Genomic DNA, 27,273 nt, shown 5'->3' with positions numbered 1-27,273 from the left:
ACTGTCTTCTTATGCTGGATTTCTTCTGTGAGTCATTTTAGGATTATCGTGGATGTTAACACTCATGATACTGCAGAGGGTTAGGCCAGCCAGAGGGCAGAGTTTGGGCCAGATGTTCCAGCATATTGTGATTCGAAGCTGTGTGTATCCCCCTGGCAGGGTCTGAATGGCAGGTGATGGTGAGAATTATTGGGAAGACAAGTTCCGGGATTTTAAGGACACAAGTGAGCCTAATGCCAGTGGCTTATCTTTTGTGGTTTCTTCCACTAAATCTTTTTCATGTTTCTGAAGAGAGGAACCGGGAATCACTTACTAGTGGTCTGAACAACTTACCAACAAAGGACACAACACAAAAACAATTGGAGAGTGACACCAGTTGGACTTACTGTACACACGCAGATACACCGTGCATCATAAATGCGATATCGGCAGGACTTGCCTTGTAGAAGTATAAAAGAAGCACTTTTGTAAAGAATTATAAGTAATATAAAAGAATTGTAAGTGGGTTTAAAAATCCACTTGTGTACTTAGTGTCATATACGACCTATTGTGGAAAATTGCGTTTGGCTTGATTACAGCCGTCAGTATAAATAGTTCAATTTAAATTTGTTCTAAATAGTCCACCGTGCTTGTCGTATCACTTTTCCAATCCATTTCTAATAACTGTTACACGTAGGATTCTTACTTTTAGTATGGCTTATGATCTCTTAACCCGTAAAGGTGTTCTTTGAAATCGTCCTTCTTCCGTGATAAGACAACGTTTTTGTTTAATCTATTACTGTAATTATCAGATAGCTTTTTAAAGGTCAAATAATGCGCTTCAGAAATGGTACGTTCCGATTATTCCACGTCTGGGAAACAAAAGTTTATCTCTGATAATAGAATTATTAGAAAACACTACCAGGTTGACGCCAGAGACCCCAAGAAGTACCACATTAAATCGCGCCGACAGTTGCGCGTTCACCTGACTCGGTTCTGCCTTTGAGACAGGTGTTTGCGCTGAATAAAACAGCAATTTTTTGGAAGGCCTGAAGACCCAATGGGAGCGCAGGAGGGCGTGGTTAAAGGCGGGGACCAATTGTACCAGCCGCCTTTGGAGCCAATGCGCGGGGCGATGGGCGGGGAAACTCCCTCAGGGGGGCGTGTCTCCAGCTTTCGAGCGGACGCTGTGTGCTGAACTCTGCAGAGAGTAATGGCATGAGCTTAGCACTGCAATCAGGGCAAGCTATACCACGCTGTGGAAAGTACATTACTACTGTCCGAACTTCGGCAAATCTTTTCAAGGCGTAAACAGGACGAAGACACACCTGGAGGAGACATATTTACGTTTCAAATCGTGCATCGAAACCCTGTCATCAGCTCAAGATTTCTTTTGTCCATTAAAAAATAAATAAATAAACGGGATATGTTGCTGGACATGTGAATTAAAGGAGTAACTGCTACCCCCCCCAAAAAATGAAGCCAACCACTCTGTACTGCTTCGGCTTGCTGTTCAGTTCTGTGATCGTCAGGATCAGCTCATCGCAGTCAGGTGGGTAGGATATATTTGTTCTCGTATCGTGCGCAAGGTGTATTGTTAAATGTCATGCTCCAGCGTGTGTTGTTATTGGGCTGCGAGCTACTGTTGTTTCTCACTAGTCGGGCTAGTAGTTTCTACGCTGTGTGGACTCTACAGTTGCTAGTAACGCTGGTCACAGTCTTTATTTCTCATAATCGCAAAATGTGTGATATTGTACATTGTGGACCACAAGTTATGAATGGAATGACAGTCAGTAAATGAAAGCAGGAATGTGTTGTTTTCATGCTCTTTCAGCGCCGACACTCCTCTTTCACTACTGTGTCGATCTTGATACTGTTTATGCTGTACCTGTTTTTGAGATACTGCGGGGTTGTGTTATCGCGCTTTGATTCCTAGGGGTATGTTAAAGTGCGTCTCAAGAGACTCAGGAGAATCGGGATGGTTGGGTTTTCAGAGAATTGGACATGGAGTTCACACCGCACGTGTCCCGGACACACCGGAGAACTATTGTCCACTCACTCACGTTTTCACCCCGGGTTTTTCGTCTCTTGAGCAAAAAGAGGATTAACCAGTTCGTTTGTGTTTCTTCCCGCTGCCTTCTTGAGCAATTGCACCTGACCTACCGCCTTTCCCGTCGTCAGTGATTTAAAAAATGCCAGCAATTTAAGGACGAACGGAGGTGCTAAAAATACGCGATTTTAATAATCGATGCGGTGTGAAAGATTTAAATATCTGCGGACTACTATCAGCATCCTTAATCCTTACTAGAATTGATTTAGATATTCTTCGAATTGCATGGCATCTTCAGATGTTGTTCGTTGTCATATGGTTAATCTGCGTAATGAAACGTAAACATGTATAAAGAACATCGAATTAGTCGTTAACGCCAGCTATTATTGATAATAATTATTAGCTCATAGCTGTCTCGCGTTTCGATTGACAAAGCAATAGTTCCTGTTCAAAGACACCGAGCCTTGACTTGCGCATCTGAAACATTATTTACAGAGCACAACTAAAACTTCTTCGTTCTTTGGGTGTTCAATGGTGTTTATGAGAAGTAAATAATCAAAATTTCGGAAGTAATGTGGCAGTCTGTTCATTACACAGTGAACAGATTGGGAAACATTCGAAGTACCCACACAGGACCTGTAACATGCGAGTAATAACTACAGTACATTTTTAAAAAATAAATTAGCAAGTAATCGACTAATTAGCACTCATTACTTATTATTCATTTAATGGTTTTGCACCTGAGTACAAGTTATGGTGGCATATAGTATCTTACGCGTCTCCAAACGTTTGGGATCACAAAGGGTTTTGATACTTTGTTCTGTTTTTTTTTTCCTGTAGTCACAATAAAATGCACCGTCTGTGCCATTTGAAACATAATTTGGCTGACTGTTAGCTTGGTCTATTGGAGGACTGGGCATTATTACGCTGCAAGAGATCGGGCTGTGCTGTTTAAACAAGTTGAGATATAGTTTTGATTGCTTGGGAGAAACAGCCGCATCTCCACACGGTGGTGGTATGATCCGGAGACTCGCAGTCCTTTCGCGCTGTGTACAATCTGAACTCTGCAGCCTGTGGCGGCTCTTGTCTTATACTGTATGTTTCGCAGCTGATAGAATTCAGGCTAAAGGGCAGCCGAGCCTCGCCGAGTGTCATAGGTGTGTGTTTCCCTTGATATCGTGCGCCGCAGGGTTATTCGCGAATGTAACTGCAAGGTGAGGAAATCTTGCGTGGGTCAGAAAGTTGAGAAGTTTCAGGTTCTAGCGGAGTGCGTCTTACTCACTTCTCAAACAGTGGCATATGCCAGTTCGTAATTCCCCCTTATACTCATCTATCTACATTATTATGCAAAGTACTTATGCAAATTATGTACTGTATATATGTATTCAAAACATTCCTCGGAGAACTTCTAGAAAGGAGTTCTTCAATACTTCAGTGAGATTTTGCATCAGTTTAGGTTCAATATTACGAGTTAGCGTTCCGTTGTCTTAAGAATTGTTTAATGAAAAGTAGGCGCGGCGTCTTCCTTTTAATTAATGGCAGTTCTGCTGTTTCACCCCCTCACGAAAAACAAAACCTCGCATTAAGCGAACTTTCTTTTAAAGCGTACTGAACTCTAGAAATGGGTTACAAACGTTGTTAATGATAATAGTAATACTATACTTTTGGCCCAGTACATATTCTGCACGTGTACAATTGGAGCCGTGGTACTGTATGTAGTTCATTAGAAATCTCTCCCACGTCCACAGCAGGCTCTTTCGGTGTTGTGACTGTCCCTGGACTTAACAGTACTTCACTATAAAGGACATGAGATGACGGGTAACACATTTACAATGTGCCCTTTCGTCTTCTTTATTAATGTTCAGTTCATAAACTGAAACGGAGATCATCTTCGGGATGCCCTGAATTGCTTCTAACTTTATGATTACATTATGATGGGGTACTGTTTTAGTAGTGACAGTAAAAATCCATAGACTCAGACGTCTGGGTTTTTCCTTACGGAAGGGTTGCTTTAATGCGTTCAAGGCACATCACCCCAAGTCTGGCACGTCTTCACTGGCTCCCCATCACACAGCGCATTCGGTGCACAATTGTACTCTTAACTTATAAAGCCCTACACACCAAGCAGGGCAGGGCTCACCTTCAGTACTGTACCTTCTTAGAGGCGCGAGAGTGTCGGGGCGCGCGCGTTCAGCCGCCTTGCTCCGCAACTCCGGAGCTCAAATCTGAGAAATGAGACATTTAAAACCTCTTGAACAGGTTTTCAATCCAGACTAAAGACTTACCCGTTTAGTCAGGCTTTTAATCAGTGTTTGCCCTTTCTCCGTCGTCCAACTTTTTTGATCTTTGTCTTTAATGTTTTGATTCCGTTTAGACGATATATCTTTTTGTTGTTGTTGTTTTACCCTGTAAATTGGTCCAAACACTGCCGGTGTACACCAGCACTGAAATCCCTGAACTGTATATGCTTACGTTCGGTATGCATTATGCTTTACAGCCGTGGCTTCAGATCCCCGATACGAATATGAAGAAGTATATATGTTGAAACGCACTGCGCGCACTTACGCAAACTTAGGTTGGGACTTGAACTTAATCGTGTGGGTGCTAAACGTTTCCCCCCGTGGATGTTCAAACTCCAAGGTTTCTCCGTGAGCGCTTGAGCCCGGCGTCGTTGCCCATGGCGGTAGCAGAACCTGTCAAAACCTTGTGGTAGTAGCGGTAACTGAGAGACTGCTCCCTCGTTTTGTTCGTTTCCCATACAGATGTAGTGGAGGGCGTTTGACAGAAGTCAGTTAGGATGCTTGCTCGTTTCCTTCACGAACCATTCGCGCATTATCGCAGGCTAAGCTGAGACGAGCTCTCTCCGGCGAGAGACCTTTCTTCATTTGTTTGAACTGAATTAAGTGACCTAATATAGGCTTAATATAACACGCTGCAAAAAAGCAGTATCTATGTTACACAAAACTTGACCTCTTGTCTGTTCGGATTAATATTTTTTTTTTGCCGAACAGAGCTCTTCATAGTATAATAATACGCTTCAAAAGTATGACTAAATTTATTTCTGATAGCCGAATTCGAATTTGTTATGCTGGTGAAGTTATGGAAATCACGGCTTGAAATACTGTACGAGCTGCATCAAACCTGTCATGTAAATACGTTATGAAAAAAAAGTTTTTTTTAAACGTGTAGTCGGATTTTAAGAGAAAGAACACGTTTGTGATAGTTAAGGTCAGTATTATCAGTTTTTAGCTGATGCAGGACATGCGGAATACGCCTATTAAATTCGATCGTGAGTTAGTCTCTCAAGACCGTAACACAAGTATCTTTAAAGTTGTTACGGTTTGTTACCGAAAAACGCACCGCACAATCTTAATATCCATTTCCCTTATCCAGTCGGTTCTCTGCTCAACGACACCAGATATGCAGAAGCCAAAGGTCAAAGGTAACACAAAATGTTTACAATACTGGGTGTTAAGCGTCAGTTGGGTGTGCATTCGTCAGGAATTAGACTAAACATTATCGATTGCATTTTCCGTTCGTAAAATGCAGAAGCGTCAGACATTTTAACATGGATTCACACTGGTAATAAGCAAGGAAACGTGTCTTTTCAAGCGATATTTTGGTACGTTTTAACATTCGTTTGTTTTACAGTACGTAAGGCGTTCTTGATGAATTTTAAAGTATGCTGTATAAATGACTAAAGTCACATTTTAAAGTGTGGGTTAAATATAAACGACTAGCTAATGCAAAGAAAGTTTAGCAATGCTTTGAGATGGCATTTTAACTCGGTTAATGACTGCACAACTAATCTGTGTTGTTGTGTGCTGTTGGCTATATTCTCTCCTGTCTTCAACAATGTGATTCACCCTCATGCTCTGTTCAGTATCTGATACAGTAGTCATGCCCTTTCCTATTATTCAGAATGGCCCTATGCAAAAGGCCGTAGGAATACACCAGGCGACAGATACAGTACCAACGACGCTGTACATGTATACAGTTAGATACATGTACTGTAAGTGCTGTTTGTGCAATGACGTTCATCGCACAAAACTAATATCTCTCGAAAGCACTGATTCACACGGGAACGAAACTCTTCACAGCAGAGCACAGCAGGATAGGGAACAAGGCGTCGCTTGTGGAAGGATCCGTCGGATTGTTGGGACGGCAGTGTTCTCGGGGGGAATGCCACCAAGGCAGTATAAAACAGTTACACGTATTTTAAATTGCAACGACGGAACTTGTCTCCCCTCACCCGCAGGTACACATCAGTACAGGAATGCGGGCAGACGAAATCGATTTATTTTTAAAATCAAAATATCTTGATAATCGGAGCACAGCCGTCATCTTTGCCCGATACTCCCAGTGCGCGTGTAGTCTGAATATATAGTACGGTGTGGTTTCACTTTCCAAAGAAGTCTGGGCTTCAGACCAAGGAAGAGGCGTGTGATGATTTATACTGTATATACCCATACTTCAGTGGAAAATTGTAGGCTTACTGTAATCAGGCTTCATTTATACAATCAATTAAGTAACTAATGATTTAGACAGTTGAAGACAGAACAGAATCATTGTTTTTTATTTCTTTTTTTCTGTCGCGTGTTTAATTTTAAAATCCACTGACGGGAGCGATTTTTTTATTAAGCTGACACTTGCTGTATACATCAGCAGCTGTAAAATTGCGGCCTTTTGCTATCTCAATATTTTTGATTGTGTGCTTTGCCTGCTTAACTAGTTCAGCCTTTTCCGTGCGCCGAGGAAAAAGAAAGGTTTCGTCGTTTTCCCGAGAGGTGCAATTAGGAAAGTATTAAGAGGGATAATTAATAGATTGCAAAACGTGCCAATCAGCAGAACACCTGCACCCTCCACCTCAAAATACTCCTGACAGGCAAACACCTCGAATCGGATGTACAAAACTCCAAATGAGAAATTAAGCGCACAGAAGTTAACCCGGACTGCCAGAGGGCGACAAGATGTTGAGTGAATTGCTTTTAGATGAAGCAAATTAAGAAAAAAATAGGCTGAGAGAGACACCAATCCGCTGCTTACATTATTAGACACGCTTTGAGTTCAGACAAAGCAGAATAAGTGAGATGCTAATTTTCTTAAGAATCTGAGCTGTGCACCTCATTTAGCGATTTGTGTGCGCGGAATAGAAATGAAACGTATCGCCCCATACGTCGATGGGGTTACTTTAGAAACTTCCTCCAAACCAGAGGTCGTTGTTCACACGATGGCGACGATCGTGGTTGATATTATTAACCTTTCTCACCACTCCTTAATTTTGAAACCAGTTGCCTGCTGCAGATGTATTCTGCGCCGTGTTCCACGCCATATAACCGTGGGCAAAACACCATGAGCTGTCACAGCACTTTCTTCGGCGGGGTGTGCAATAGTGACGGACCTTCTAGGCTTCTTAGTATTTGGCTGGCCTTAACTGGAGAAAAGGAGATCAGGTGACATTACCTAGCCACCTCTGTAAATAGTTTTTTTTGTAAATCGTTGCAACATTCTGGCAGGTTTCTTGATAGCGTCTGGTTTTTACAGAACAAAGCTCCCTTGATTATTGTTCGACTTTAAAGACCGGTGGGAGGCGGTTACAAATGTTAAAACCTGTATGTATCACCCCCTTTTAAGAAAAATATTTTTAAAAACTTTATTTATGCTACATATTATTTAACGCTGTTTATTATAAACGACGATGGCTTTGTAGATGCTTATCTCAAATAAATCAATAATAAATTGTAATAAATTACAGTACCTCTTGTGACTATACCATGAGCCCACTAGCACACAAAAACGGGTTCTTTATTTGTGACCTTTCAACAACCAGAGTTGCCGGGTGATTAGCGTCTGACTCATCGGAGAACAGCAGCACTTTTCTTACCGATTGTAATTTGTTACACACTCCCACTACCACTCTTCACGTAAAGAAGTGCCATCGTCCATCCATTAAGACTTAATTTCTAAGGAAGCTTTAATTTTGCCTCTCAGTGTTTAGGATGATGGGCAGTGCGCGTCCTTTGTCATATCCTACCGGAGTGTTTGTGCCATTAGTCAGTTCTTCCACGTCGTCCTTTTCACAAAAGAAATCACATTAACACAAATGCTCCCCCCACCCCCGCTCGCTCCCAAACAAAGGAAAAACCGTGCACAGAAAAATATGGAGTGTCTAGAATGATTTGAACTGAAATGTTTAATGTGGAGTGACCTCGGTTTGTGTAATTCTGTCATTTTATGTTAATTCGAGCACATACAATACAAAAAGGGGGAAGAAACATATTGCAGGTAGTATCTGTTTTTTGAAGCCAGGGAGGAAAGAGGGGGGAGAGCGGAGTCGTCGCTGAATGACTCCGGTGCTTCATTTGTGCGTGTTTAATGCGGAGCGTGGCCAAATGTCCCCCGCCCAAAAGCCCGTGTACAGAGGCGGCTAAGAAGAGCTTTGGATATCCTCACCGCAATCCTCTCTTGCAATCTGTGACACCGGTGATGGCTTTCAAGTGCCCGTCAGCTCAGTTACAGAATAAAATGAGTGTAATTAAGCCATTTCGCTATTATTCCCCGAGATCCAATTCCTCTATTCTTTATGCTTATTAGCACAGTTCTTTTGTTTCTTAATCTAGATGAATATTTAACGCACTGATCAGCAAAAGCCATTTTTTTTGCTCTTCTTCAGTGCCGTGTGGTCTCTGAAGTGCGGAGCGCTTGGTTTAGTATAATTTTGATTTGCCAAGGTCAAGAAATGATCCTAAATTTGCCACTGTTGTGAGTTTCTTGATTTTCTTTTACTTTAAAGTACCAAATACCATGAAATTTCCCGGAGGTCTGAGCCTTCAGAACCCATTTCAGACTTTCCTTATGTCTTCCATTAATAGCAACATACTTTTTAAGCGAATGCAGTGAGTTTCGAAGATTTTTTTTTTACTTAAGATATAAATTGACACTGCTTCAATAAATATAAAGTGAAAGGATTCTTAAGAGACATCTTATTTGCACTGCCACATAAATGGACCTATTATGAAGATGCTTTTCAGAACCACAGAATGACCTTTTTATTCATTTCTTGTAAAGTCACACTGCTTTCTCATCACTAAGAATCTGAAGGCGGCAGAGCTATAAATGCATTTACTTGCACTGGTACAGTATTTATTAAGTTTAGCCCCGAAGGTTGCATCATGCAGTTAAAAAAATCATTATTTACTAAATTTGTTGCTTCACATACTTCATAATCAACGGACTGTTAATGCGGTGTGAATCAACTAATACATAAAGCAAAAACTGAGGTTCTCCAAATTTTGGATTCTTTGTTTTTGTCTAGTGAAAAATAAATTGTGAATTCTGTCATATGTACAAAACTGTAGCCAGCATTTACTTTGTAAAAGGTAATACTTTCTTATAATATCGGCAAAAACGATAATTGATCACAGTGTCTCATCTCTGTAATGGAAAGAATAGGAGCTTTGATTTCTGCCTTTTTTTTTGCAAAGCTAGTCATACTCGGCTGTGCAGGAATGTCTCGTTCAAAGGCAACAGGACCCTTCTTTTTTAACAACAAGAATACTGACAGCATCTTTAAACATCAGCTTGGAAAAAAGCAATAAACTCGTCTGTAAGCCTCTTGTCTGCCGTGCTGTCTTTGAAGAAATTCGAAAGCGAAAGGCCAGAGGATTTCTTTTCAGCAAGTGGAGGGTTTGTTTTTGTACCCACTTGTAATTCCTCTCAGAAACAAATATTCTGGCCTCGGAGTCTGGGTCTGTGCCGCTGACCTTCTCTCTGGAGCAGGGCTGGCTCCATTCAGCAGTCGCTGTTTTAACTCTTCGGGGGCCATGTTGAAGCTCAACCAGAACAACGTAAGACAGTCAAGTTTGAATAACTGCATACTGTATAGGCAGTTTCTGCATTTATTATTATAATTAATTTAGATACTCATATATATAGGTACAGTATAAAATGCTATCATGGAGTTTCTTTAATTGAGCTCTTTGTACAAATAGGGAACAGTGCCGATAAAAATGGCTTATGAGTTTGAGTATTTTTGCTGTGTCAGTATGACTTACCATTTACTCCCTGTCAAAGGGAAGCTAATATATCAGCGACGAGAGCCTTGATGTGTAAGGTTGCCATGTAAAAAGAAATACCATAGCTGTTTTTCAAATTGTGTCAACTGGTAAGGAGGAGATTAAACTAATCTTCCTTCAGAAACAGAACTAGTAACATTTGTAAAAAAAATATTGCATTAAGCAGAAGATGGAAACTCTTCCAGAGTGATTTTTGGAATAGAGTTAACACCTTGTCCTGTTATGACAGTTTGACATCTGTGGGCTGGACTTAAGGCCAATTCCTTATTCTACTAGGCTTGAAATGTGCTTTGAAACTGTGCTGCTCAGAACTGCGTTTAGAGATCTTTCCAGAGAAGACAAACATAACATTGTGTTTTTGATGTCCTTTATTCGCTTTGATTGGGTGAAAACAGACTCACCAAAGAGGGTTGGACAGGAACCACTAAAAATGTCACTGCATTCATTTGATCAAACTTGATCATTTTTTTTTCAGTTTATAAATGACATTCAATTTCTTGAAAGGCATTCTAAATTAAGGAATGTGGAGGCACAATGGGGTATTTAGAATTAAATATGCATCTTTGACATAAATTGCCACAGTCTTTTGTGAAAATGAGATGTGGGCTCTGTTATGATGTATTGATGCTTTTCCTTAGGAGGTGGTGTATAAATAAACAAGTGGAACAGAGGCAGGCCGGGTCTGATCTGCTTCTTTGTGGGAGTGGAAAGGCAACTTAATTAGATCTAAGACTTGGCCCACTTTCTGAGAGAGCTTTGATTGGGCTAATTTTTAATTTCAATTAGTCTAACTAAAGATGTGAGGTCCCACTTTGCGATAGTGCAGACAGAGCAGTGTAGTCACCCTGTGGGAATGCAGCTCAATTTGTTTAATTGGGCCTTAGTTTATTGTTTTTACTCTTATTGAATGTTGTCATTCTTTGTGCGTTAGTCTTGTACATCTCCCTGTACTTTGGATTATGCTTAAGTGAGACTCGTTATTTTTATTTATGATCTGTGCTTACCGGTGGAGAAGAGGTTAGCGCTGCTGTTTTGCAGCTCTGGCATCTTATAGCTTTAGATTTGAGGCCTTTCAGGGTCTATCTGTGAGGAGTTTGCATGTTGCATCACCCCTCTCATGTTCATGTGGGTGTTTATCATGGGCTCCTGTCTCCTCCCTCCTCCCAAATACATGCTGGCTAGGTGTGATTGGTGATTTGGTATTGTTAGTTTTCATTGTCCCATCTCCTTTTCCCACTGATAGAGAGGCATTCTGTCCAGGACCTGATTCTGAGAGAGACTCATCAGCATCAGCTCTCACCAGGATTGAGTCTCTTTCTGATTATGGCTCAGCCTCTCCGTCTGTACTTAAAGACCATTGATTTGTTTCTGGTGAAATGACAAAATATCTTTCTAGGCATGAAACAATATCTACAGGTACATGCCTTTCAGAACAAGTACCTGTTGAGCTTTTATTCAAATAAAATGTACCAAAGTAAATGTATGTAAATAGAAGCCTAAGTCCCATCCTTTAAGTAAGACTGATTTTTTCCTTTTTTCTTTCTTTCTTCTTTTCTTTAGAACATTTTTTTAAATTATCAAATATTTTTTTTTGGGTGGGGGTTATGCTACCATCAATTTTATGCTTTTTATGAAGAATGCTTAAAAAACCTTTAAAAGTTTCAAACACGTGTCTGTTTTTTATAGAAGAGTATACAGTAAGTCGCAAAGGACCAAGTCAAGGTTTATTCCAAGCTGAAAAGAGAAGAAAAGAAACACAACATGGAATGAGGTGGCCGAAGAAGGCTCCACAGCCGAAATGTTGTGTTTCCTTTCTTCTCTTTTCAGCAGGGAATAAACCTTTACTTGTTCCTTTGCAGCCTACACATGCTGACGCAGCTCCCTACTTGAACGATACAGTAAGTCACTAATTAATATACCTTCAGTTGTACAAAGTGCTTTCTTGTGATTAAATAAAAAATACAGATGTGTATTCCAGGAATCTTTCCTGCAGCTCCTTTGTTGTTGATGGCCGACTAATTTTATATTTCTTCAATTTAGCCAAAAAGAGGATACAATTGTTTTTTGAACAGTTTTACAACCTTAACATGTCAAGGTCACTCCCCTCTAAAAGCCAGAATTAAACCTTGATTTGTGATTAAAAATCTATAATTTGATAATTTATTACACCCGCTGTCTCGTTAAAATTGCAGTAAAATGAAATGGCTGCTCTGTCTGGCGCTTCAGAAAGATGTTGAAAGAAGTCCATTCCATAAGTACGAATTGCCAAATGTTGAGGTGTTAATAGAGCTGAAAAATGCAGGAGACCTGTATTGTTGTGCATTTGATAAATAAACTTTGATTTGATTTGAGACCTAATATTGCTTATTTCTTTACATTTGTAGGTTTGATCCCGGAAGCTTTTTTTAAATTATTTAAGTAATAAAGTAAAGTAAGTACTTTAACATTTTGTCCTATATAGGGTAAATTATTGTTTTCTAGACTGTATTAATTAATAACATAATATAATAAATAATAACATCATAAAAGATTACCACATATTATTCTTTAAGAGAGAAAAAATATTTCATTTTGTGTACCACCATTTTTTAGCCACTGCCGTTTGACAAATGTAGCTCAAGTGAATGTCTCTTTTTGACAGCCATGGGCAGAGCCAAGCTTGTATTGGAAAAACAGAGATGGAGAGATCAGCACTACCAGAGAAAGAGGAGGCAGAAAATGCACAGTGACCCTGACATGAGGATTCAGGGTCCATAGCCAATGAAAGAAATAGATCATGAAAGAGGGTTTCTTTAGGAAGAGTAAAGCTGATAAGAAACTTGAGAGAGAGAAAGGCTTGGGCAGGTCTCCGAAAGAAGCTAGGAAAAGTAAGAGCCAAATTAAGAATTCTTGACGCTCTGCCTGTGGGTGCAGATAATCAGATTGATGCCACTAAGCTGAGACGGGAGTTCCCAGTTAGAGCAAAAACATGCAGAATGCTTTCTCATGAAATAAAAATTCCACAAGGGTCAACTGGAGCAAGTGGAGGGAAAGTAGAAAAAGGAAGCATCATACAGTAAACTTGCAAAGAGGCTTGAAAAGTACAGCACAGGAAGTTCTTAATAGGTCAAGGACTTGACCCAGACCCATGATTGCTGTGCCTCTCAGTGCTGGTCCTGGGTAAATCCTGTGTCTTCTGCTTTTAACCTTAGTGATCGGGTTTTTTTTTTCAGTACGTTTGGGTGTATGTGCATAAATTCATATTTTGTTTTATTTTGAAAATTGACGCCTAACTTTCTGTTTTTTCGAAAACATGTTTCACTTGTGGGAAGATTTAAGGAACCTTTCGAACAGCTTATACCTCTGGATAGAGGATCAAAGCAAGAGATTTCATTGTTCAGTGGTCTGTTGTTGTCCTCAAAATATTTATAATCTCAGACCCCGAGTATTATGTGTCATTCTTCTTAATAAACCACTGCTGTGTTTTAATAAGAAAATCTTTGTGTTCCTTGAAGCAACTTTTGCTGGACAAGTACTTGGCATCACCACCATGCTAATATTAGAAGTATTTTTGGATGAAATAATTTACACTTCTGTTTAAAAACTATCACAAATTCTTAAATGGGTACTCAATTAGTAACATTAAAAATGTTTCTTATTGGATCAGAAAAAAGAAAAAAGGCCCTTAAAGACATTGAGTTTTACATTCTATAAAAATAAGAACATACTGCAAGAAAGGTTGCAAATGAGAGAAAGCCATTCAGCTCATTTAGTTTGTTGGTAAAAAGTAGCTGACTGATGTGTGGATCTCATCCAGCCATTACATGAAAGATGCCAAAGTATCAACCTAAACTACATGGCTGGGTAGCTTGTTCCATTCTCCTACCACCCTTTGCGTAAAGAAGTGCATCCTGTTCTCAGTTCTTACTGCACTTTCATGTAACCACTTGTGCCCTTTGGTTCATGTTCTGAATACTCAGTGAAACATACAGTAAACCAGTATTAGGTGTGTTCTGCATATGGGCTCAGAAATAAAAAGGCCTCCAAATTTTCAGTTCTCGTGTGGAACACAATATGTTATTCATCTTCATGAAAATCCCTTGAGCAAACCCCTGATTAAAAAATAAAAGAAGGGCACAAACTCTGTTATCAGTTGCATTACCTGTTTTTCTTAAATATGATCGAATGCTGAACTTCAACCAAAATGTTAAGTTTGTGTTGTGGCATACTTAAATCCATTTATATAATTTGATAAATATTAAGATTGGATTTTATTTCTATAAAAATTGTCTTTGTGACTCCGTGAGGTATCACACACAGTGTAATGTTGTAGTGTCAATACAACATAAGCCCTGATGGATGTTATTTGCTCACAAAGGTACAGATGATAAAGCTATTTATTCATTAGGGCACAGTTGATAAGTCATATCAAACGTCTGCAGTGAGGCGATAAATGTACACAGAGCTCAGGCTTCTGGGAGCTGGTGCCAAATCTCGGGTTTCACTTTGCTGTTCAGCTGAAACTTCAGAGAAGGGCTAGGAAACTTCTGATCTACTAGTCTTTGGGGACTGGTTCAGGTGGTCCCCGGAGTCACTATTTCTCTTTCTTTGAGGTTTTTTTTTTAAAAAAAAACTGCTTTAGGAAATGTGATCTGAAGAGTATTTTTTAATTGGTGTTTTTAAAATGAGATGAATTTGTTGGGATGACTTTTGAAAGGGGAGGCATGGTGGTACAGGGGTTAGCATTGCTGCCTCACAGCGCTAGGATCCTGAATTCAATTTCAGACCTGGGGTTCTACAATGGATGGGGTTTGTATGTTACCCTCATGTTCCTGCTGGTTTTCTCCAGGTGCTCAGGTTTGCCTCAACAGTCCAAAGGCACAGTGGTGATTTAATTGACTTCTGGGAAATACTGGTCCAGGAGTTTATTTTATTCTATTTCTATTGCATTATTATCTATTATTATGTAACCTTATTTTGTAACTTTAATTTTGTGATTTTTATCCCACCCCCGGTAAGAAAAGACATTCCATCCCCAGAAACTACTGCTGCATGTTGTATTGTTGTGCATTTGATAAATAAACTTTGATTGATTGGTGTAAGTATGTGCATGTCTGTGTGTGCCCTGTCACATCCAGGGTGTATCCTACCTTGCTCCCATTGCTTGCCAGGATAGGCTCCAGCTCCCCCACAACCCTGAATTGGATGGAGCAGTTAGAAGACAGAAGGGCTTTTAAAAGCTTCTGATCTGGGCTTTTGCATTAGCTGCCTGTGACTGCAGTGATGCATGGGAATCCCAGAGCTGACTGAGTGCCATGAGGGTTGAGTCAGAGGTACCCTGTGCTTGGCGTGCAGAAGAGGCCCTGTGGTTTTCTGGGCACCTGTGAGCTGACGTCACTACTGGGCAGAGCTGTATCTGTTCTCTTCTCAATTTTCCGGCAGTGTCGTTTGGCGTTGTGACCTCAAAGAGTGAGAATAGATGGACGTCCTAGTGCACATTTCAGAGGATGCAGCAAGATGCAACAAGGGCTTAAGGGTTTCCTAGTGTTTTTTTCAAGCTGGAGAATTGTGAGAAAAAAAAAACTAAAAAGCCATTTCTGTTTTTTAGGAAGTCAGTTTCCTTTTTCTATTGATTGTTAGCAATGTCGTCTCATTCCAGATAGCACCTTCTGACTTTACTCTATGAAATCTGGGACCAAAAACGCTTCAAAACAAAGATAAAAAATATGGTTGTTAGTGTTTTCCATGTTCTATATACAGTATTTCTTGATCAAAAACGCAGAGGCTAGTGGGGCAGATGTCCTGGCACATGGGAATTTTCAGGGAATAATACTTTGTGGTGTCCTAGATTCCCCTTCCCTAGTGTTCGAGTTTGGTGAATTTCTCCAATTGAGGGAGCCCTCGATTTATTGTTGTTTGCTAAGAAGCAGAACCATTGATTTACTTGGCCGGCTCCTTTAACACAGCCAGCAGACAAGGCCAGTACAGCAGCAGTATTTATGGCTTCGGCTTTGGAGATCTACTTCGTGTTTATCAACTCACTTTTTAGAGGGCTTATTATAACCAGTGCCTGGGGAGCTGTAGCACCAAGCCAAGAGGTGGAGAACACTGCAATTCGATTCTAATAGATCACAGGCTAGTGTTGTCAGAGTCTCTTTAATTCTTGAGGAGTTTCGCTTATAATTCAGTTTGCTAAACAGCAGCCTGCGATCAATGAAAGTCTCTCGCTGGGAAAGACTGTCTTTTTTAAACAGCTTTAACTAATTTATTGGTTTTCTAACTGCTATATAAAACACTTCTTTACCAGTTTCAGTGCATGGGGTCTATTAAATTTCTCTACCCACACGTTATTACATCACCATGCATAAAACGATAAAGTGTAACATTGCTGCAGATGGATTGTACATTCCTCACTACTATAGTCAAGTGTACAGTACTGTTTCTGTAAATACACTGAGTTCAGCCATTTTAAAATGAGCACCCCTGCACTCACTATGCCACTTCTTCTGATTCCAGTCTCTCAAAGCAGCCACTACAGTGGCGACAGTGCAAATGCAAATTAAGAGCTTAACATGTCTTACTAAGGATCAATTCAAAACCTGTCAAGTGTGTCTGTGCAAAGGCATGTCTATCCTAACAAACTTTTCAATGCGTGGGTGTCCGAGATTGTTTAGTTGGGCTGTGGATGGCCAGCACATGTCCGTCCCTTTTTGTCCGACCAGTGTGAATCATAATGTGTGTGTTTTGCTGTTTAAAACTCTGGTTTTGAACTTAATGCCACCGTTACTGCATAAATTCTTGAGGAGTCAGAGGAAAGAAATCAGGCCAGTCTTGCCATCAGGGGTTGATGGTAGTTGGCGGTGAAAGAAAGAATTGGTTCCTTTTCCTGCATTGGCAGCCTATCAAAGACAAGAGTTGCTTGCGGGCTCTTTCTTGGATGACTTCAATTATTCCCCCTCCTAGAGCACTGAAGGGTCAATTGTGCCACTCTGAACTCAGAATTCAGCTCAAATCAGAACTAAACTGTCCCTTTAGCGAAACGAAAGCTAAAGATAACACATGCCGGGTTGGTTCGATAAAGGTTTCTCCCAGATTGCGAGTGTGAAATTATTTGATATTTGTGTTACACTCCGAAACGGAGAATTAGATTTTTTCTGTCCAGTAGAAGCTCTTAATAACACTGTTATTAACACTGTCCCTTGTGCCTTTCACTTTGGGTGTAGGTGTCAGGCTACGGCTGGGGCTCACGAAGCTCATTGCTCCGAACTGAAGTTGAGGAAAGCCGGTTCTGTGGGCTGCATTTAAAGTAGCTGCCCATGAGCTCTGCTCTACACCGCAGCTTGCTGGAACGCAGTCCGGTATGTGTGCTATTGTTGTGTCGTTTGCAGCCTTTGTCCGGCTCGTCACGGCAAAGAGGAACTTGTTTTCAACCTGCCTGAGATTTCTGTAAATCAAAGATTGAAGGCTGTGATTGAGTCACCCTGATGATAATAATAATGATAATGTTGCTTTATTAGCCCCTATACAAGTTCTTGCATTAGGAATTCGTCTTTTCGCATACCCCAGCTTGCTCTCCATGAGACACACAGACAGGGAGAGAAGCTGGGGGTCAGAGCGCAGGGTCAGCCATTGTACAGCGCCCCTGGAGCAGTTGGGGTTAAGGGCCTTGCTCAGGGGCCCCAAGGGAGTAGGATTCCTCTGCCGGCTGCGGGATTTGAACCAGTAACCTTTCCGGTCACAGGCACAGATCCTTAGCCACAGAGCCACCGCTCCAAGTCAGAGTCACTCTGGGGGACAAGTTCTGAATGCTGCCAGGATGGAATGGTCAGGGGGGTCTAGTTTCCAAGCCTGAACAATCCTAGTAACACCCCAGTAAAGATCAGTGAACACCAGAGGCAAGGACCTGGACTTGATTAACTGTGATTACAAGATCAAGTGGAAGAGTGGGTGGATGCTGTGTGGTCCGATAAACATTACAGTCTTCTCTACACCTGAGACACGCTGGCAATCCTGGGTTACATTCCTGCTATCGCACTTTGTCGGCTGACTGAAGTTATTGCCTGAGCAGTTTGTATGAAGAAAGGCCTGGGTCTTGTGTTGAAAATATTGAAAGGAAAAAGAAATATGGCCTGTGATTGACAGTGTCATTTCAGTAATCCACAATGTACCAGTTTACCGCGTTACTCATTCTGAATGTAAGACCTTTTTATTTTCCCTCTTTATTCTTCCCTTTTGTGTGCAATACAAAGGAATGAATTAAAATAACAATAAAATTGTCTAATCTCAACAAAGGCACACTCATTACTTGAATATAAAGAATTAAAAGAAGATAATTGTGGGACTGTAATTCCTCGTCTATAGCTGTTATTTCACTGCAAAGGGGGGTGACATCTCAAAGAAGTTTTTTTTCTTCCTTTCACTAATTAAATGAATAAATGAAGGAATAAATATTAGGTTGGCAAACTTGTAAAAGCAATCAGTGTTGAACTTTTGAAAACGTGTTTGTGTTGGATGCACTAAGGAGGAGAGAGAAAAAGATGTTTCTTTGTTAAAACTGTACGGAATTGAATTGTGTACATTTGAAGTGCCATAACAGTACATTTGATATTGATCCCTTACATTGACGTGAAAAACTTTTTTTTGTATGCATGCCAGTTTGCATAAGCTATAATAGCTGGCGTTGAAAGAGTTGTGCTTTCTTTTCACATATCTTAGAGGAAAAGAGTTGATTTACCTCGGAAATGTGCCTGTAATGCTCTTATAATAACGTATAATTTCATTTAAGCAGCCCTCTCCATGTAACATTCTTACTGACTGCATGATAAAGCTCCACACTCCCGCGTCCAAATCAGGCTCGGAGTTCTGACGGCACAAGTGGGCTGTTATTACTTCTTTGCACTAGAGAAGCAGTCAAGTTTTACTTGTGTTCAACTCAGCTATTTTAGCTTCTATTATTATAATTATGCCACACACAAAGAAAAACTCTGCGGTAACCCCGAAGTTAAATAATGGGTCTTGCATTCAAAATACTTTAAAGCCCCATAGGAAGTAGTGTGGATTTAAGCGCCTGCTTGTTTTGAACGGGGGGCTGAAGCGTTTTTAATCATTTTTTATTTTGTCCGACAGACTGTGGCACGTAATGGTGATGTCAGCGGTTTTGCCGCGTACCAGAGGTGAAAACAAGTGTTAAGATAAAAAAAATGTAATTAATTTGGCTGATGCTTTAAACCAAAGCAATTTATGTTTGTACCAATTTATACCGCTGCGTGTTTAATTGGAGCAATCTGGGTGATGTACAGTACCTTCCTCAAGGGTACGAGGACAGTGACCAACCTGACATTAGAACCTACAACCTTCAGAGCCCTGGCCACTCTTCCATGCTGCTGCCCTGCCTGTTGTTTTCTGCTCCAGTGCGGAGGTGAACCTTCTTACCAGACCCCTAGTGTGTGCACAGGTGACCAGAGGGGACGCGTGAGCTCCCTGTGAACCCGGTACCGAGGAACCTGTCAGCCACGTATTCAATGCCCTTTAACTGAGCTCAGGCAGACACTAATATTTCACATTCTACATGTAGGTCAAGCGGGTTTTGTCACTCGTGTGACACGCGAAAATACCAAGAGCAATGTCTGTCTTGTTTTGGAGGAGGATGAGCCGTTCGTTAGTCGTCTGCATCTCTGCTCAATTCCTGGAATAAATCATACAAATTTTAGTCCAGTTCCGAAATACTGGCGTTAATGGATAATGCTTAAAAAGGCATTTCGGCGTTCATTTTCTGAACGCGGGGAGCCGACTGAGGTATTGCTGGAGCAGCACTTTGTCGTCTGTCCCCGTTCTCGTTTTCTCGTGGTGACCTGTAATAAATGAACGTGCTGCGAGAAGCAGTAGCTGTGAAGGGGAGAGCGGCGGCGTCGAGCGAGCGAGGGAGGAGGGAGAAGAGGGAGGTTTTGTCTGTGTATGCTATGCAGGTCTGCGTGTACGTGTGTGTTTGATCTGAAGCCCCCAAGTGAAAGCCCCAGATACACGGGCGGCCTGCGCAGTTTCCTTGGGCTTGAGTGACTGTGCGCACTCGCTCGCTCGCTTTGCAGTCAAGCAGGGGCAACAGCTCTCCCTTCCTGGGGGGGGGGGAAGGGCATTTGACCTTGGCTGGCAATCTGTTACACACCAGCTCAGAACTCCACAAGCTGCGGGGGACTATCTGTGACGGTGGCACGTATCGAGGTGCTGCTCCTCAGAATTGTGCCTGTGGGACGGCAGAGTTGCAATCTCAGAAGGATCTGAGACACACAGGCCTGGCGCTGACCGAACGAAACACCAGTACTGAGGTTCTAGGGGGTGACGAGCGTCATCTCCTCAAGGGCAGGAATGGTGAAGCCAGGCTGGTGGAATTCATTCTGGTTCTGTTCTAAAGCTCATCAGAATCGGGAAGGATCCAGATGCTGACGAGTACAGTTCAGCTGCTCGTCCGACGTGTTTGTGTCCTGTACTTTGGCTGTGTTCTGAAGGGGGTTTGGGGTTATCCTTGCTCCCAGCTCCTGGCTTTCTCACCTTTCCTTGCAGTCTCGGCGTTCTGCACAAAATTCTATTTTAAGAATTAAAAAAGAAAAATTCTAGCACGAGTCCAATGTCAACATCAATGTGTTTTTCCCAATGTAGTCGTTTACCGTTGACAGTAGCACTTAATCTCAGGGTAATGGCCAGTGCCCGCTGCTCCATCTGAGGGTTAGAGAACAGGTGCAATCGCACAACACTCTCTGCTCTGCTGGTGAAGGAGATAAATAGGAAATGCCTTCCTGCCATGCCTAAATGTTGTGTTTGCTTAGGAAATCTATGATGATTGCCTTTTTCAGAGCTCTGCTTTCTGTTCTATCCCTCTGTTTCTTTGCTCGCTGCGGTTTCCTTCTGTGACTTTCGTCCGTGATGAAACACCATCCCCTTTGGCAAGGTGAGCTGGTGCTGATGCAGGTTCAGTCAGGAGGCAAAAAAAGTCTCTAATTTTAGCATTAAGTACTTGGAGGTAGGGGGGTTTGGGGTTAGCAAAAAAAGAAATGGCAGTGGAGAGTTTCTCTGAGGCTCTGGTGCTGTCCCCATATTACTGCTTCCCTGTGCCTATTAATCACACCTCTCCAGGGATTCATCCTCCACAATGGAGAGAGCTGTTGAGCTGTGGCCACACAAATCCGGGACTTTCGTCCACATCCGTGCAGGCGTGCTGAAGACTTCGGTTTCTTTTTTAATACTTTGTGTTCTAGTGGAAAAGAAGACGGGTTGCTGTGTTCCACTCACACCAGCGTCAACGCTTTCTGACTTGTGAAATGTCTTCTTTTTACTCAAAGCAAAAGGCAAATTTGTGTGATTAGAGTCCCCGTGTTAATTACATAGCACTAAACGCCGAAACCTCCCTCTTCTGCGCATTTATCAGTTCATTCGTTTTAAGGAAAGGGGCTCTTTTGTGAGATTGGTAGTCTGGGCAACTGGAGGAGATTACACCTGCGCTTGTGAAATCTGTATACCTTCACCTGAGGTCTGAAACGGTGGGGGATTTGGAGTAGAATTTCACGGCAGAAGGAAAAACAAACACTTTTTCTCCCTGTCCCCTGTCTAATTCTCAATTTAGCAGGACGGAGACGTGAAATATCGCTGCAGTTTCCCTTCCCAGGTTGTTAGTGGGTCCTATTCCCTCAGTTGGAGAAAGCGACTGATTGATTTTCTGCTGACAAGCCCAGCTTCACAGGTGCAGAGCAAGGACGACGGTGAAATTTATGACAAAGGGGAGACTTTAAACTTTCTGAGTTGATGCACTGAACAGGGCACAGCGTACAGGCCTGAGTGGAGCAGAGATTAAATACAGTTGACAAAGTTTGTTGTGAGGCAGACGGCAAACCCACAGCTGGCTCGGTTTTCACACCAGAGCTATTTTTTTTTCCCTGACACCCCTGGTATAATAACATAATCAATTCAGAAGTGTCAGGGGCAAGAGCTAACAGGAACACCTGAGCAAGGGCCACGCACCTTATCAGCACGGAGGGCTGTTACATCGAGAGGCATTAACAATGCCTGCCAGCAGGAACACAGCTCTCCTCCATGAGTTCTGTGGCTTTCCTTTCACAGTGAAGTACTGTATTCCCCCGGGGGGGCAGGCCTGGCTTGTCAGAGAAGATCTCTCATAAGTAGGGGGCCAGGGGTGAGCAACAGAAACAGTGTTTAAGTGCTAAATGAGTGGTGTGCCCCCAGTACAGGCAAACCGGTGTGTTTGAAGTACAATGTTGGAGAGGATGTCACTGCCCCTTACTCTCAGCCAGTTTGGGTGTTAGTCTCAGGGCTTGTGGCTGTCTTGAGCATTGTGTGTGTGTTTGTGTTTTCTTCAGTTTGTGATTTGGTTGAGACTTTTCAATGGCTGGGGGGGGAAGGAATGTTTATTGCGTCAGGATGGTTTTTTTTTCGGGGTTAGGGAAACGGTCACTCCAACGGCCTTGTAAATAACAAAGAGCTGTTTGTGTGTCCGAGCTGAACAATTCCAAGGCCGGACTCATCAGGTTTTGTGCCAAAAGGTTATTGATTAGCCTAAGTTCTGTTCGATAAAAGGAAATCTGAATATTTAACTAAAGCTTGTTATCAGAATCATTTTAAGGTTCATTGATGACCATGCATTTCACTTTTTAATGAGGTTTTTTGGAGCTCTGTCCGTTTTGAAAATATGGTGCAGACAAGATGTCAGGGTACTAAACTTCATCCTTTAATAACTGCATGTGCAGAGCAGGACATAAACGAGCATAAATCATCCACCTCTCTGCCTCTCTTCTCTATCTATCATTCTGTCAGTCAGGTTTTGTTTTTCAAGGTTTAAACTTTAGGACAAATCAAGTAGCAGGAAGAATGAAATCCTTTCATTTTTCTTGTCCAGAACCACATAGTCCCCTGCTGGACTTGCACCAGGCACGTAAAGACTTCTACAGACTCCCTTCGGAAAGCGAAGACCGAATTGTGGAACCTTGTTAACTTATTTGTTTTTCTGCTTTTGGTGCAGTGTGGCAGTTTTTCAACACGAGGCAGATTGCAGACCATATTCACATTATGATGAGGCCAGACCCTGAGCCAAAAAGCTCCACCATTTATTTTCAATTAGCCCACCTCTTCAATTACAGTGGCTGGGATTCTTTTAATTAGCTTGACATTAAGATGGGATAGGTGTTAACCAAGCAGTGCACAGCTGCCAGTTCCAATCAGCCTAATAGGAGCTCATAGTGACTGCCTGCAGGGTCTGAGCAGGTTGGGCGATTCACCCAACAAGGGGCTGTGAATCCATTAAAAGCAGGGATATGCCAGAGTTGTTTTATGCTGATGAACACTGGGAAGATTCAACTTTTTAGAACGTTATTCTGGAGTTTTCTTTTTTATGTTTTTCTTCGATATTAGAGCACTAAAACTTTTAGACTAGACATTAAGTTCTCATCTCCCCAGGTAAGACTACTTCAGTTTGTAATATATATAGTAATTTTTAAATATGTCAGTAAATAATAATCATTTAGGGATTTTGAGAAATCCTTGATTTCATGTTCTTGTTATAAAACTTGGTAAACAATGAAAACGTTAAATAATTTCAGGCATTTGTGCAGCTTTTTCATCTTAAAGGGTCACAATTCACTTTACACATATAATAGTGTAATACAGAGGGACTCTACTTCATTCACCTGAGTGATGTGCATCAACCATCACCTGTCATATGCTCCTGTCCTTGTGCAAGCTGGGTTAGCACTCCTACACTTTCACTTATAGTAGCTGCATGAGTTACAATCTCAGTTTGATCAATGCCAATTTACAAACCAGTGTCCCCACTTACCATACTGGTTTGTAAATTGGCACTGGTATGTAAATTCTTATTCAGATGTCCAGAGGGAAAAACATCACCTACCGGTCCAACAACAGCACATACAAAAGCATCGTGGTTTTCCTCTGAGATCCCCCATCCCAGTAAAAACTTGCATAATTGCTCAGGTCTGATGAGATCAGGTTACTAGGTGGTAATGGCACTAGCCACTGTAACACATAAGTTATTTATAATACACCTTAAGTAAATTTGACATTAAAAAGGGATAGATGCTAAGCACATTTTAAATTTATTCTAAAATATCTTTCTAGCTAGCTTCAGAATTCAATGTTTGTTCTTCCCGTCTGTCCCTGTCTTATGTACTCTACAGTGTTATGAAATAAAATTTTTGGTTTTTATTGAGCCTGCTTTACGTTTTAAATTCAGACTAGTCAGGTGTGTATCTAAGTTTCTAAGTGAGGAACTGAGAAGTCTTGGTGCTTCTATATCACTGTCAGCATCCGTGTCTTGTCATTTTACCCTTTAGAAATGTTTTATTTGCTATTATAATAAAAAAAGACTCACGTGTTGCATTGATAAGTTTTTATAGTTGTTGATTTGTTTTTTACACTCTAAAAGTTAATGCTGACAATACAGATTGCAAGTTTTATTGACATTTTCTTCTAATGTTGACATTAGTTTGACAACTCTCCTCACATTACTGTTTTAATCAAAGCTCTTTGGTTGACACATGTCTTGTATATTAATTGCATTATTCATAACTATTGGGCCCTTGTAAATAGGGAAGAAAATCAGTTTTGCTGCCCAAAAGTGGAGTCAAAAGTGATCAGCAATTTCTTGGCTGATATAAATATTAACTTTTTTTACAGAAACAGTACCCGGTACTTCTTTTGAGACCGAAGGGCTTGGGTCATAGGTATGCAAAAAGCAGACAAAAAAAGTGTCAGTAGAAAATAAAACTATTTAATTGATAGTTTTAATACTTACTCAGCTTAGATATCTGACTGATTTGAGAATATAGTTAATTAACATTTTATTTACTAAAAATGGTCTAATAATGAGTAAAGTTGACCTTATTACCAGATTCCAGTTACTCCATTCAATGTTTATAGATTATGCAGAAATCAATACATCTTCATTTTAATTAGCCCAAGTGCTTTTTCACTTTTATTTCTATTTGAACAGTTTATTTAATTATATTTGTGAGATGTACATTTTCGCTTCTGCTGCTATTATTCACCTTCGCAGTCTTAGATTTTATTTGTTGACAGGACTAGACGTCTCCAATCACATTAAATCCGCAAGATCACTTATAATGTATATACTGGTGTAATGTAATGGATACAAGATTATTAGTGCAGGATTGCCTAACATTAGAACCAGCAAGCTCTTTTCGAAAGGCTTCTCATCTATTTTTTTATCTTAAGGATTTAATCAGGAACAATCATTAAGAGTGTGGTGTAATGTTAAAACACAAAAAAGTAAAGGTATGTTATCCCTTAACTTCTCTTTTCTTCTAGGATTGTGCATCAGTAACCCTGCTATCCTTTTTAAAATCTTGGAAGAGGGTGACTCCGGTACCAATAACGTGCTTGCCTTCAAAAAGTAAAATGCAAATTGTGCTCCGATTGACAGAATGACGGAAAATACAGGGATATATACATAAAAATATGTAGAAAGCTACTGATAAGACAAAGAAGATTCATCATGTGTATTTATCTGTGCAGGTTTATGTACTGTATTTATTTCCCTGTTTCCATACTTTCAATCCGCCTACAGTGCCCGCTACTGAATGGGACTCATTTACAATAAAGCTATACTGTATCCCAGTGTCAAGATTACATCTGCTTTGGTCTCTTTGGAGGGAGCACGAGCCTGAATACGTTATCGCGAAAGCAGACTGGCACGTCAAGCCCAGCTCTGAGACCCTGAGAGAGGCTGGGTGGTTCTCCGTGCTCGATTGGATCAAGGAGATTTGCGGGCAAGACCAGAAGAACCAGCTCCATTCCTATCCCCACCTAAGGGGGCCACGCATGGCTGGAGTGTGGGAAAACAGATAGGGGAAATCTGCCGTTGACACTCCGTAATGAAAGCAATTTCCTCTAACGGCTTTGTCATTCCATACAGTGGCTTTGATTCATCTCGCCCTGCATTATGTTTTACTGCATCCATGGTCAGAGGGATTTTTCATCAGCCGCGAATTGCATTTGTTTCCTTCCACTTCTCCCTGCTGAATTATCTATGCGCCAACAGCAGTGCGGTCTGCGAGGAGAGCTAAATATTAATGTAGTGTCATGAAGTCTATAAGATCCGGCTCGACTCTCGGCTGCTCAGAGAGTGGGGCTGCATAATTAATCTTAATAAGCACAGCTAAGAATGTATAATCGGGAGTAAACACCTGGCCTTTCGGGCCCGCTCATCCACACTAGCGGGCCCCGTCGTGTAGGGGGAGCACTTCAGCTCGGAGGCCAGGAGGGGTGTTCTGAGAGTCATGCCGGCATCAACGAAATTGAGCTGCCCCGGCGCAGAAATGGCAACTTCAGCCCAAATGGAGCCAACACTAACTCCATCGCTCACAGCCGGGGCCAGGTGTGTCGTTTTCATGATGCGCAGCGCTTTTCCAGCTGCATCTGGGTTCAGCCAGTCACCAGTTTCATTTAAAAAAGCGATGAGTGGGATGGAGGATTACTTTGAAAGGGATTTTAGGAGTTGAATAAGGAGTTGAAAGGAGTACAATGTATTAAAGAACATGAACCATTGATAATGACATTGCCTGGCAAAGAATAGAGGAGTGTGCTAAGACTTGAGAGAGAGTCTTCACATAGGTGGAGAAATTATAAGGGTAATTAGCTGTGAAACCGAGAACACAGTGAAGGGGAACAGCAGACTTAAGCAAGCCGGGACAGGTAGAAGCTGCAATTAAAGTAATTACACCTCCTCCTCTATGAGCCTTCCGAAGAGAGCAGGAGAAGCCAGTTTCTGTGCCTGCCAATCTCCCAGTGTTACTGTGTGCAGACTCTCTGAAGCCTCTCCAGCCGTTTGCTGGGGGTAGAGTGCGTACAGTCCAGTGTACCTTGCAAGGGTTCCTTCCCACCTCTGCAGTTTCTTCCAGGGCTACTTCGCTGTCTGTTCTGCGCGCCATTCCACAGCTCCGCGGACATCTGTGACTGGAGCGCTCCGAGCGGCTCCCAGCTCTGGAATATTCCTGGGCTAATCAAGAGGAGAAGATAGCGTAATAATTTCACCCATCTCTGTGCCATCTGCCTCCGCATTTCCCTAATTAAGTCAATTAGAACAACAAATACGACAACAACTCTTTGTAATTCTGCTCATCTGGGGCTCCAGCTTGCCATTAGGGGAGCCTG

The 27,273-nt window shown here is 41.5% G+C and overlaps 1 protein-coding gene across 1 annotated transcript in view; it reads left to right on the top strand.

Moving 5' to 3' along the window:
- The first annotated feature begins 1,184 nt into the window (after positions 1-1,184).
- LOC148822271 (receptor tyrosine-protein kinase erbB-4-like) overlaps positions 1,185-27,273 on the top strand; it is a 375,272-nt gene continuing 349,183 nt past the window's right edge. Inside the window, exon 1 of the mRNA XM_088930325.1 lies at positions 1,185-1,531. Coding sequence (XP_088786451.1) covers positions 1,456-1,531 — 76 coding nt within the window. The 5' untranslated portion in view covers positions 1,185-1,455. The remainder of the gene's footprint in view (positions 1,532-27,273) is intronic.

This window comes from Atractosteus spatula, chromosome 13 (assembly GCF_055471065.1).
Source record: "Atractosteus spatula isolate fAtrSpa1 chromosome 13, fAtrSpa1.hap1, whole genome shotgun sequence".
Lineage (NCBI taxonomy): Eukaryota > Metazoa > Chordata > Actinopteri > Semionotiformes > Lepisosteidae > Atractosteus > Atractosteus spatula.
The sequence above is the reverse complement of the archived record's forward strand: the minus strand, read 5'-3'. Positions and strand labels throughout refer to the sequence as shown.